Source organism: Crocuta crocuta, unplaced genomic scaffold (assembly GCF_008692635.1).
Source record: "Crocuta crocuta isolate KB4526 unplaced genomic scaffold, BGI_CrCroc_1.0 scaffold127, whole genome shotgun sequence".
NCBI lineage: Eukaryota > Metazoa > Chordata > Mammalia > Carnivora > Hyaenidae > Crocuta > Crocuta crocuta.
The window spans coordinates 11,819,203-11,831,002 of NW_027532008.1; the positions used below are offsets into that span (position 1 = coordinate 11,819,203).

General features: G+C 56.5%; 2 protein-coding genes across 2 annotated transcripts in view; both read right to left on the minus strand.

Moving 5' to 3' along the window:
• LOC144241235 (chymotrypsin-C) overlaps positions 1-5,092 on the minus strand; it is a 6,188-nt gene extending 1,096 nt beyond the window's left edge. The window contains exons 1-6 of the mRNA XM_077775762.1: positions 5,053-5,092; positions 3,829-3,920; positions 3,635-3,732; positions 2,702-2,827; positions 1,529-1,665; positions 650-795 (exon numbers count right to left, since the gene is read on the minus strand). Of these exons, the coding sequence (XP_077631888.1) occupies positions 650-795; positions 1,529-1,665; positions 2,702-2,827; positions 3,635-3,732; positions 3,829-3,920; positions 5,053-5,092 (639 nt within the window). The remainder of the gene's footprint in view (positions 1-649; positions 796-1,528; positions 1,666-2,701; positions 2,828-3,634; positions 3,733-3,828; positions 3,921-5,052) is intronic.
• Positions 5,093-11,329: 6,237 nt separating this feature from the next.
• Positions 11,330-11,800, minus strand: part of EFHD2 (EF-hand domain family member D2) — a 2,741-nt gene continuing 2,270 nt past the window's right edge. Inside the window, exon 3 of the mRNA XM_077775771.1 lies at positions 11,330-11,776. Coding sequence (XP_077631897.1) covers positions 11,645-11,776 — 132 coding nt within the window. The 3' untranslated portion in view covers positions 11,330-11,644. The remainder of the gene's footprint in view (positions 11,777-11,800) is intronic.

Sequence of the window (11,800 nt, forward strand, 5' to 3'; positions counted from 1 at the left end):
CGTGTTTTGGCCTCAGCATGTCCCTGGTGAGGGAGGCAGAGGGGATATGATTTGGGCGTGCCAGACTAGCTCTCAGGTTGCTGTGTGATCTTGGGATAATGATAACCCTCTCTGTGCCTCAGTTTCCCTAGCTGTTCAGGGCATCGTGTCTAAGGCCCTGGGAGCCACCCAGAGAGGCGAGAATGCCATAGGTGGAGACCCGGGAAGGTGAGGAAGGGTGGGGGTGGGGAGAGGGCTCGTGTGTTTGAAAACGGCCGTTCCTGATTGTTTGAGACACTTCTGTGTAGTCTGCCTAAGTCCTCGGGCTCTGACTTCGATGAAGTGTCTTCTACACTTGTTAGACTCGGTCCTCGCATCAACGCTGTACTCACGGAGTCTCCATTTTATAGCTGGGAAAATTGGGGTTCAGAGAGGGAACCAGCCTGCTCTAGGTTGCACAGCCATGACGCAGTGGGATTGGGACTCGACCTGGGATACCCACGCTCTACACTCCTGCCCTCACCACAGCGCTGAGGGGTGGGGGTGACAGGTTCTCCCAAGCCTCCTGGGCCCCACCAGGGGAAGGGTTTGCTCATGCGGGTCCCCCCCCCCCCCCCCCCCCCCCCCNTCACTCTGAAGCAGGGACACGGTGCAGGGTGCGGACACTCACGTTGCAGGCCGAGATGACGCCGTCCCCACCGGCGCACACCATGGTCTCCTTCACCATGCCTCCCCACCAGTCATTCTGGGAGCATGTGGCGTAGTTCACCACGGGCTGCAGGCCTTGTTGGAGCTCGTCAGCGATGGGCCCGTTGGCTGGGGGCAAAGACAGATGGTGGCCCCGAGTCAACCCAGGCAGCCCAGGCCATCAGAGACCAGAGGGCTGGACGGGGCTGGGACGGGACCCAGCTGAGCTCTGGCTACCCTCCGTGGTAACCAAAACGACTCTGAGTCTGTGCTCCCAAAGTTGGAGTCAGAGACCCTTCTGAGGGTGGGGAAGCGGGGACCCCGCGGAGCGAATCCGTAGGAAGCCCTCAAGAAATAAGCACTGAGTTATCTTTCGTTTGGATTCTGGGGTTTCCATCATCAGTCATTTCCTTGTGGGTGTCTGCCTTTGGTATCCTACCATTCAAGGTCTTTCTTACCCCAGATTTTCCAAGTACAGATCTGCATTTTTCTGTAAGTCTTTGTGCTTTCATTTATTTCCATGCAACATCTTAACTTAGGTGTATGGTTTAGCATACGCTCTAATCCCCCGCCCCCAAATGATGTGTTGGGTTTATTTCGTAGTCAGTGAGATCAAGCACTGTTCTAAGTACCTGACGAATCCCAATCCATTTACCCTCACAACACCCCTTCGGTGCATTTGTTAGTGTCTGCCATGTGGTGTGCGCTTAATAAACATTAGCTGTTATTGTTACAAAGGTAAAAAGGATGTGAAGATGTTGAGACAAAAAGGAAAAGTGTCGGGCAAAGGCAAGCGGGGTGCTTGTTGTGGGAGCCGCTTCCTCTGGGAAGGCTCTCCTGATATGCTGGGGGCTGTACTCACTCCAGAGGCGGCCCCAGCCAGTGACGTAGCAGGGGTAGTCCTGGGGCAGCAAAGAGTCCTTCTCTGGCAGGCACGCCACCTGGATGGTGTCACTCAGCTGCACGGGCTCCGCCAGCTTGATGAGGGCGATGTCGTTGCTGGAATCCAAAGTGGAGGTGGTGAGGGTGGGAGAGGGGCCTGGCCCCACAAGCTAGGGCTAAGCAGCCGGGGCTGTCGGTTGGGAGTCAAGCCTGGGGTGACCCGGAGTCCTCCGTGAGGACAGCCAGTTTCGAACTGGCAGACGGAGATGATGTCCACCTTCCAACACCAATCCCCCCGGCCCCGCCAGAGGAAGCTTCTGTCTCATGTGCCTTCACGTCACATAAAGGTTCTCCACTGGGGAGCTGGGGAGCTGCAGGCTACGTATCAACCAGACATGACATGAAAGCCGATTGGAAATGATCAAAGAGGGGCAATTGCAGATGCAATTAAAAAAAAAAAATTTTTTTTTAATGTTTTATTTATTCCTGAGAAAGAGAGACAGTGTGAGCAGGGGAGGGTCAGAGAGAGAGGGAGACACAGAATCTGAAACAGGCTCCAGGCTCTGGGCTAGCTGTCAGCACAGAGCCCGATGCGGGGCTCGAACCCACGAACTGTGAGATCATGGCCTGAGCTGAAGTCGGACGCCTAACTGACTGAGCCACCCAGGCGCCCCTGCAGATGCAATTTTTAATTTTTTCATGTTAAAAGAATGGAAGCTGGTGGCCCTAGACAGCCCTGGTTTGATTCCCCCGTTCGGCCACATATTGGGCTGTGTGACCTGGGACATATTCCTTAACCTCTCTGAGTCTCGGTTCCTTGTCTAAGGCTGTTGTGGGGATTAAACAAGGTTATTGTAGTATCCGCATGCCGTGGGCACGCAATAGCAGGGAGTCCTGGCTTAGCCTCTGGCTGAGAGACTTCAGGCAAGACCCTGTGGGGGCCTCGGCAGATCGCTATCCCGTGTGTACCTTCTGGGACCCCTTGGCCAATGACGGAGACGTCTCCACTTAGTTTTGCGTAAAGGGGTCGTCTGCCGGCTGTTCAGGGTGAGGATGGGGTCCAAGGACAGGGTGGGGGGCAGGTTTCTGCCATATCGGGGACCCCTCCTTCCTCCGCGCTTCCCCCAGGGGCCGTGTAACGGTCGGCACTCACCGCACGAGGAAGGAGTTCCACTTCTCGTGAACAAAGATGGTGTCCACGTTTGCGAACACGGAGCCTTCCTCATTGTTCACCGCCAGGTTGTTCTTCCCCAGGGCCACGCGGTAGGTCTTGGTGTTGCTGAGCAGGGGAAGGGGGCTGGGTCAGGGTGGCTTCCGGCCCCTGCTGGCCAGGGGGGTAGGGAGGGAACTCAGGGCTTTGGTGACCCAGGCCTGTGGCCACCGTGGGAATCGTTCTGGGGGGGAAGGGAGTCTCCATCTGCACGGACCCTTCCCAGGGCTCAGGGTAAGGACGCTGGTCTTGGAGTCAAGTCTACCTTGATTCCCAGGTGGGTGGCCTTGGGCCTCAGTTCCCTCACGGGTACGGTGGAGACTGTGACGTGAGCTGGTCCAAGCCGCCGCCGCCTCTGGCCCAGACGATCTTGCGCTCTTCCCTCCCCCATCTCCTGCTCTCCTCACGCGGCCGCTCCTGCCACGCCTGCTTGCACGCTGTTTCTCACGCCCACCAAGTAGGCTCCCTCCTCCTGGTCTTTGCACAGGCTGTTCCCTCCGCCCGGAACACCCTTCCCTTACTTCCTTCAGGTCTTCTTGTTTAAAATAGGACCCTTGTACTTTTCATTCTGCCTTATCTTTCTTTCTTGCCACTCGATCTGTTAGATATTTCCTTGTTTAATGGCCTGTTGCTCTTCTGCTGGAATGTAAGCCCCCTGAGAGCACAGCCTCTGTCCTCACCCCTGCGTTCCCTGGCACATTGTGGGCGCACAATAAATACTGGTTGAGTGAAGAAGTGAACAACTAAGGTACTGGATGGAAGTAGCTTCTTTTAGCTGAGTGCCGGGGGTGTGTAGTAGGTGCTCAATAAAAGCAGTTTATCAGGTCCCACCCGGGGTGGGGGTGGGGTCCCTGGGCGTCATCCCCGATCGCTCACCTGATGCAGTGAGCAGCTGTGAGGACGTAGCTGCTGGCGATCAAGGTGCCGCCGCACGTGTGCCTCCACTCGCTGTTCTTGAGGTACTGGAGAGAGATCTGGAGCGGGGTGCGGGAGGGCCGCGTGTCAGCCCCGGGGCCCTCACCCCGCCACCCTCTCCAGCCCGCCTCCCGCCCCTGCAGCCGTATGCTTACCTGCCAGGGCCAGCTGTGGGGCCTGGCATTGTCTCCTCCCACCACACGGGCCGATAGGTTGGGCGGGAAGCTGGGGACCCCGCAGCTGGAGGCTGGGGGTTCAGGAGAGGACGCGCACAGGTGAGAGGGGCTGGCATCCCCAGCAGGGAAGGGGCAGGTGGAAAGGGCATGGGCTTTGGGGCTGGGCAGACACAGGTTAAGGCTCTACTGCCTGGGGAAGCCATTTAGTTCTCTGGGCCTCAGCTTCCCTTTCTGTGAAATGGGAAGAATGGAGCTAACTTGGCGAGTGTGAACTGAGGACGAAATCAGACAATGCACAGAAAGAGTTTAGTGAAAGGCCTGGTGCAGAGCGAATGCTTAATACATTGAAGGAACTAAAAAGGTGGCTGCGTGTGTCCCCAGATAGAGTGCGTCCTTCACCCTCTCTCTGCTGCCTGTTTTTAGACTGCAGCAAAATGGGGGTGTGTAAGCATCGAGTCTGGGGTTCCAGACTATCATAGGGGGGAGCTGTGCAGAGCAATCAGAAGCATGTGCTCTGCATCGAGACAGACCCAGACTCGAATTCTGGCTCTGCCACTAACCCGTCATGTGATCTCAGGCGAGATTCTGAGCTTCACGGAGCCTCAGTTCCCTATCTATAAAATGGGTATCAATGGACCCTGCCTTTCAAGGTTGCTGTGCTGATCAAATCAGCTCCTGCGTGTAAAGGGCTTAGGACAGCGCCTGGCACGTAGTAAACATGCAGCAAGCAGGAGCTGCTATTATTACGTATTACTGTTGTTGTTAGCTGGAAGGACTCTCAATCAAGTGCTCTCATCTGTCAGAAGAGCCAGTGAGATTTCGAGATGTGAAGTGGCTTGTTGTCATCCCGCCCAGAGTAAGTGATGTTCAAGCCAAGTTCCTTGATTCCTGTCTGGGAGAAGGTCACCGAAACGGGCGAACAAAACACCCATCCCCAAGGAAGAGAAGGCGACACTGAGAAACTAGGCCCTGTGGTCCCTGGAGTGAGCCCAGGATGAGGCAGTGACTGTCCCCCGGCAACATCATCGTCCTGTTTTGCAGACAAGGAAGGAAAGTGGCTTGTTTGACACACAGCCGGTCACCCCAAATCTCCTTTCCTGGAGCCGGGGAGAGCAGAGGGCCCCCGCTTCTCTCCTTGTCCCCGGGAGGCCAGCCTGAGCACACAGCCTGTGGGCCACCGCCGGTCCCCTCCCCACAGCTTACCGCAGGCCAGCAGCGCGGCAAGGATGGTGACGCCCAACATGATGCGAGTGGGACGGTTCAGGGCCGAGTGGCCGTCGGGGTGGGTAGGGACACCCTTATAGGCAGGTGTGGGGGCGGGCCCACCTGCTCAAGGCTGAGCCGCCCCTCGGAGAGGAACCTGTTCCGACAAGGCCCTTTCCCTGACCTTGGGTGGTTACTGTTTAATTTGGGCAGGAGATGGGGCTGCCTCAGGGGCGTGGACTTCCGAAATCTCCTGAGACAGGGCGACTTCGGAGGCTTGCAGGTTTGGGGGAGGGACCCCCGCCACTCTGCCTGGAGTGCGTTCTCATCCTCTGTCCCTATTCATGCTGTTTAATTACCATTTATCGGGCACCTATCACTTATTGGGCTTTGTGCCCGGTACTTCCTGCCTTCACTCAGTTGTTCCAACAGCATGAAGTAGATGCTTTTATCCGCTCGACAAAGAGGGGCAAGCCGAGACTCAGGGGACCCGCGACTGGCTGGGGTCGCACAGCTGAGTGACAACAGAACCAAGATTTGAAGTCGGGACTTCTAATGCCAGTCTGGGGCTCATCCTGCTGCGATCCACCGTTTCCTTCTCTCTCTTTGCCTCTTCTTCTTTCTCCCTCATTCAACTAATATTGTTTGGTCTTGGGGCACCTCCTGCCTTCCTGCTGTGGATGGAGGCAGAGGTCCGGCAGCCCCTGGAAGGTGCCTGGAAGGTGCCTGGCTGGCCAAATTCCTCCCAGAGCCGTAGTTACCCCCCTGCAGAGTTCCGGTCACCCCATCTCTAAAAGGGGCAGATGGGATTAGAGGCATCCCAGACAACTTTCAGTCCCAAGGCGCCATAACTTGAATGTCAAGGTCGAGTGGCAGATCTGGGCTTGAGGCTCTTGGTGTGGGTCCAGAGCACTGCGTGTCCAGAGTTTCCATCCAGAGCCCTGGCTGTTTGGGGTGAGTGGTTAACCCATTTGTGCCGAGGCCTGACTGGGGCCGGGCCAGTTAGAGTCTCCTCTCCCTCCCCTTTCTGCTCCTCTGTCTCTGCCCCTTGCTGTTTCCTGAACTCGGCCCACGGCTCACCTTAGGAATTACTTCCCAATAGAGCAAGTCCAAAAACTACACACTCTTCTGTTAACGGTGCTTATCTGAGGGTGGAGGAGGATTCTAACCTACCTATTTTATTCAGCTTTAATTCTTTTTTTTAAAAAACAAGCATCCATTACTTTGGTAATAGAGAAATCAAGAAAGTTTTGATAAAAAGAGAGACCTAAAGATGGGGAATGTAAGGTTATGGATCAGGGTCTTTCCAGCCATGTTGGGGACTTCCAGCTGCGGGAAACTTTCTGTGGCCGGTCCTGACAGCTGGGTCAGTGGCTGATACACCTCGGGGCAGACCCGAGCTCTGCAAAGGGTAGGCCTGGCCTGCAGACCGACATGGTATTGGGGGGGACGAGGCCCGAGCTTCCGGGCAGATCCTGGGAGTGGCAGGAAATAAGACTGCTGGCTTCTGGCTCAGTTGGTGACTTGCTGGATGGCCCTGGGTCTTGGGGAAGCTCTTTGGGCCTTGGTGTCTCTTGAACAGCCTGGAGAAACGATGACCTGGGCATCCACGTGTGGGAGTTTTCTGGTTGTGACCCTTGGAGACACAACAGCCTCAGTGACGTGCATACGCCCACAGCTGCACGAGCTCACGGGGACAGGCAGACAGACACACGCGCATACACGCCGCTCCATACGCGCCTGCCAGCGTCACAGCTATAGACATGGACGCATGCAGAGCTACGTGCCACACGCTCAAACGTGTACGCAAACCTAGAAACAACCCAAACACACAGGTGCACAAGTAGAGGTACCAGATGAAGAGTCGTGAGCTTTCTTCTTTTTTGGAATGTTCACTGAAACTGACCTTTAAAAATTTTTTTTTAATTTATTCTTGAGAAAGAGAGAGCGCAAACAGGAGAAGGGCAGAGAGAGCCAGAGACACAGAATCTGAAGCAGGCTCCAGGCTCTGAGCTGTCAGCACAGAGCCCGACATGGGGCTCGAACCCATGAACTGTGAGATCATGACCTGAGCCCAAGTCGGACGCTTAACCGACTGAGCCCCCCAGACGCCCCGAAACTGACCTTTTTATGGAGGGAAGGTGCAGGCTGCTCGGAAGGTGTAGACACCATCAACTCTCTGGGAACTTCCTTGTTTTGAGACCTTTACCAGGGGAGCCCTTTACGTAAGGCGGTACCAACAACTGCACTTGGAGGAAGCCGAGGTCACCTGAATCTGCCTCAGATGGTGAAGATGCCATGTTGAGTGCTTGGCCTACCATGGGACCATATTCCTAAAGGAAGAAAAACCCAGAGCCATCGCTTCCTGGCTGTGTGACCTTGTGTTAATGACTCAACCTCTCTGTGCTTCTGTGACTTTATTGATAAAATGGGGGTAAAACAATGCTATCTGTTTCCTAGGGCTTTTGCAGGGAGTTTTATGGCAAGCTCTGTGTAAGTGTTGGCTGTCATTTTTGCTGGTTCTTACGAGAAAGCTGGAGTCTGGACATCACTGGGCCCTTTGGCCTTCATGGGCCCCTTCCTCCATCAAAAAATATTTTAAAAGGATGTTTTATGACTGCATAGGTATAAAGACTCATATAATCTAAGCTGGTATAATATAATATAAGCCTGGGTTGGATACATTCTTTTCCCACTGATTTTATAAGAAACCAAAAGATGTTTGTGAGCCCTAAGTGTATTGTGGGGCTCTAGCACTGTGGCCAGCATGCGGATGGACTGGTCAGCCCTGGCCGTGACCCCTCCTCACGTCAGGTTATGCATAACTGAATAGAGAATGTTCTGTGGATCATCACGGGAACCCTGCTCTGGACCCTGGAAGGTCCCTCTAGCTGTGTCCTGGAGCAGCTAATTCTGTAGCAGAAAATTGTGTTCTCACTGGGGGCGACTGGGACGAGGTGGGACTGCCAGCCCCTGCTGACCTGGAGGTCAGAGGGCGCCATTACCCCTGTGGTCCCAACTGCCAAAGTTCCGGTGGTGATATGTGGTTGGCTGAGCTGGTTTTCTGGCCTTGGGAACCGAAGATACAGAAGCTTCCATGGTGGGTGGTGGGGAGAGGGTTGTCCATATTTGTAGAGGGGAGCTCAGTGGAGTGAATTTCCTGGATTAACCTGATGAAATACTTGACGAATAAAATAGTTCGTCCAGAATGTGAGGTGCTGACACACTGTGTACACGGAAGCCATCCATCCACCCATCCATCCATCCATCCATCCATCCACACTTCCATCCATCCATCCATCCATCCATCCATCCATCCATCCCTTCCTTCCTCCCGCCCACATCTGCTAGGCCTGGGGATGCAGATTAGACCCCCTCACAATGGCTGGAGCTCCCTGCTGGGCATGGTGATAAGTGTTACTCAGAATGTTCTGGCCAAGGGCTGGGAGCCTTGAACGACAAGAGGTTAGTTCTGGCTGGGGGCTCGGTGGGGTACAGATTGCAGGAGGGTTCCTTCTCTACAGATTCCAGGTCCAAAATGAACTTGAGGACTTGAGGGTGTGAGAATGTTGGACTCCCCATTCTCACCACCCTTGAAGTCTGTGTGATTTCCGGGGCCTGGAGTGGGGCCTTCCAGGGCTCAGACACTTAGGGCCAGACTGTCCTGGAAAAATAATCAAGGGTGACCTGGCAGTGGCTGAGGTCCCGGAGATGGGGGGGGGGTAACTCAGGAGAAGCTGTGCCAAGGTTGGGGGCAAGGGGGCCGTGAGAGCCTGAGAAACGAGGCAGGTGTCCCTGACTGGGGCCCTTATTTTCTAGTCGCTGGGACAGGACTCAGGTGACAGCTGCTTCTTGGGTGAGGGCCACTGTTGGGCTGGCAGCACTTCTCCGTAAAACCAGATGTAAGTGCTGGGGGCTCAGAGAGGGCCCGGGGGTCACTGCGGGGTTTCCGTGTTTGGTGATGGCGGCCGAGGGAGCGGGGCCTGGGAGGGGATTAAGGACCTATCTCCCTTTCCCGCTCTTGGGTCCTCATCACTCCGGGCCTCTTCTCTCCTCAGCCTGATCCGTCTGCTGGGGCTGAGGGACCCTCCTGGCGGAGCCCTGTTGGTAGAGGGTCCTGGCGTGGGACAGCTGGCCTGTGTCTCTCTCGTTCCGAGGGCTCGAGGCCCACGTTCATCACCGGGCCAACTGGAAGGCGAGGTTGAATTCCATCCTCTCCCTATCAGGGTCCACTCTGCCTTTCTGTTCTAAGACCCTCTGAGCTAGGACGTTAGGAGTTCTGACGTTCTTCCCCTGGGGAAGGAGTATTGAGAGGCGACGCTTAACCTAACATGCAGTGGTAATGATGGTGGCATCTTAGGCACTGGGTGGCATGAGGGGGTGGCGTTGGCCAGCAAACACACTCCAAGGACAGTGTACTCCTGGCGGAGGGCATGTGACGGAGCCAGTGGGGAGGGATGGCATCCCGGCTGCTGCAGTACCAGCCACCTCCACCTGGGGGCAGCGATGCCCAGCCTAATCCCACACTCCTCCACCCCAAGTCAGGTCGCACCCCTACCCGGAAACTGCAGAGCTGGGAAGACCCTAGAGACCCTGGCCCACCTTTACACTGAGCAGATGAGGAAACTGAGACCCAGTGGGAGCCTGATCTGTCCAAAGCCACACAGGGAGCACCCCAGGTCTTTCCTCATCACCCACCACCGCAGCCTGTAGTGTGTGTGCATGTGTGTGCGTGTGTGTTCAGGGTGGGTGTCTCTGGGTGTCGGAGAATCTTGGGGGGGCTCTCAGGTGCACCCATCTGGGACCCTCACAGTATTGGTGCCATTCCTGGTACCGGTCTTCCTTTGAATTTGCCCGGCAGGGTGGCTGGGCACTGTGGGGGTGGGGGAGGCAGGGGACGGGCTGTGGGCTGACGACCTGCCTCCTGCCCCCTCCCCAACCCCCCAGCCTGGGTGCCTCTGGGAGACTCTCTGGGAAATAAAACAGCACTCCCTCATGGGCTCATTGTGAGGATTAAATTAGTAAATATATGTGTATATATATCTATGAGCTACAGCATTTAGAGCAGCCCCTGGTGAAAGACTCCCCCCCCCACCCCACCCCTGACATGACATGGGGGCCACCTGAGCACGTGCTGCCCCAGCACCCGGGTGACACCGTCCCCTGCCTTCCCAGCCCCTCCCCTCCTCCACCGACCAACAAGAACCACACACACATAAGAATATAGAATTTTATCTTATTTTAGTTAAAAAAAATAATTGTACCACCAAATGAAGAAGTAGCTTTCTTTGGGGGAAGGTGAGAAGGGAGGGGAAAAAAAAAAAGCGAGAAGCCAAAGAGAAAGAACTTTTTATATCCATCTGTATAAACATATCCGCTAAGGCAAACGCAATTCCGGGCCAAGGCTGCCGCACTGGGGTCAGTACCTCCTAATTTCTGCAGATTCTAAGGCCAAAAAAATAAAACCTCTGCAAATCCAACAGGGGTTTTGTGGACTCTTAGAGGCATTTTACCAAAATAAAGAGTTATCGTGTTTAAAAAGCAGTGACGTCATGACACACACCGAAAGTTGCATAACCGTGGCCTCGACGGCCGTTCACTTGTTTGGACTGGGTGACGGGCACAGGTTCACGACACGGCAACGGACACGGACACGCACACACGGACACGCACACACGGAAGTGAGCGCACCGGGGGCTGGGCAGGACCGGGCTGGTGGCCCAGGCTTGGCTGCAGCCCATCGGGGGATGGGCATATGGAGGGCTGGGGTCCCCATGCTTCCTCAGGGGGTGGGTGGGACGGGTCCCATCGCTGGTGACAAGGCGGTGCACATCGCTTGGGGAAGGATGGCGTGGAAGGGCCAAACGAGACCCCTGCTCCCGGCTGCTGGGTCCGTGCAAACCACTTAAAGCACTTCTTGGACGCTTGCTGGAGAAGGGACCCCAGCACTAGTCTCCCTCCCAGTGAAGGGGCCGGTCCCTCCTCCCCACCCTGCTCTCTCCAGAGCCCCTGGGACCCTCTGGCTGTTCCAGGGGGACTAGGGGATGGCGTTTCTGCCCCCAGAGCCTTTCCTGCCCACGATCCATGGCGTGGCCGGCAGAGTGTGGGCCCGTGAGGTAGATGGGCACAGCCGCCCCCTCACCCCGCCTGGCTGGGCGAGCATGGGGTGCCAGGGCCTGGGTCCCTTCGCTGAAAGAGAAGTGCCCTCCCCTCTGGCAGAGAGGAGGCAGGGGCTGGGGAACAGCTGTGGGGGGGCGGGGTGGGGGGGGGCCCTCNGGAGCCAGGCTCGGAGCAGGCAGAGGGGCAGCTGGGGGTGACAGACACGCAGGAACGGCCGGGGAGGGCTGGGCCAGGCAAGGAGCCAGCACTGGGGTCACGGCCTCGGGAGCAGCGGAGGGGAGCGGGGAGGAGGGGGTTGCGCAGGGCCGCCTCGGACACCCCTCCGCTGGCTCCGTTCACAGACTGTTTAGGTTTTAAGTATGGTCCCTTCAGACAGAGCCCGGGATTCAGGCTTGGCCTCCGGTCGGCCGCCCCTGCGGGCCAGACCGGGCGCCGGGGGTGCCGGGGCCAGCGGTCAGGCCGCAGCCCCTCGCTACTTGAAGGTGGACTGCAGCTCCTTGAAGGCCGCCTTCCGCTGCTTCATCTCCTCCGCCTGCTTCTTCCTTTCCTCCTGCTCCGCCTTGATCTCCTCCTCGAAGCGGCTGGACACGTTGATGGCCTGGACCTGCCACCACGTGAGGACAGGGTG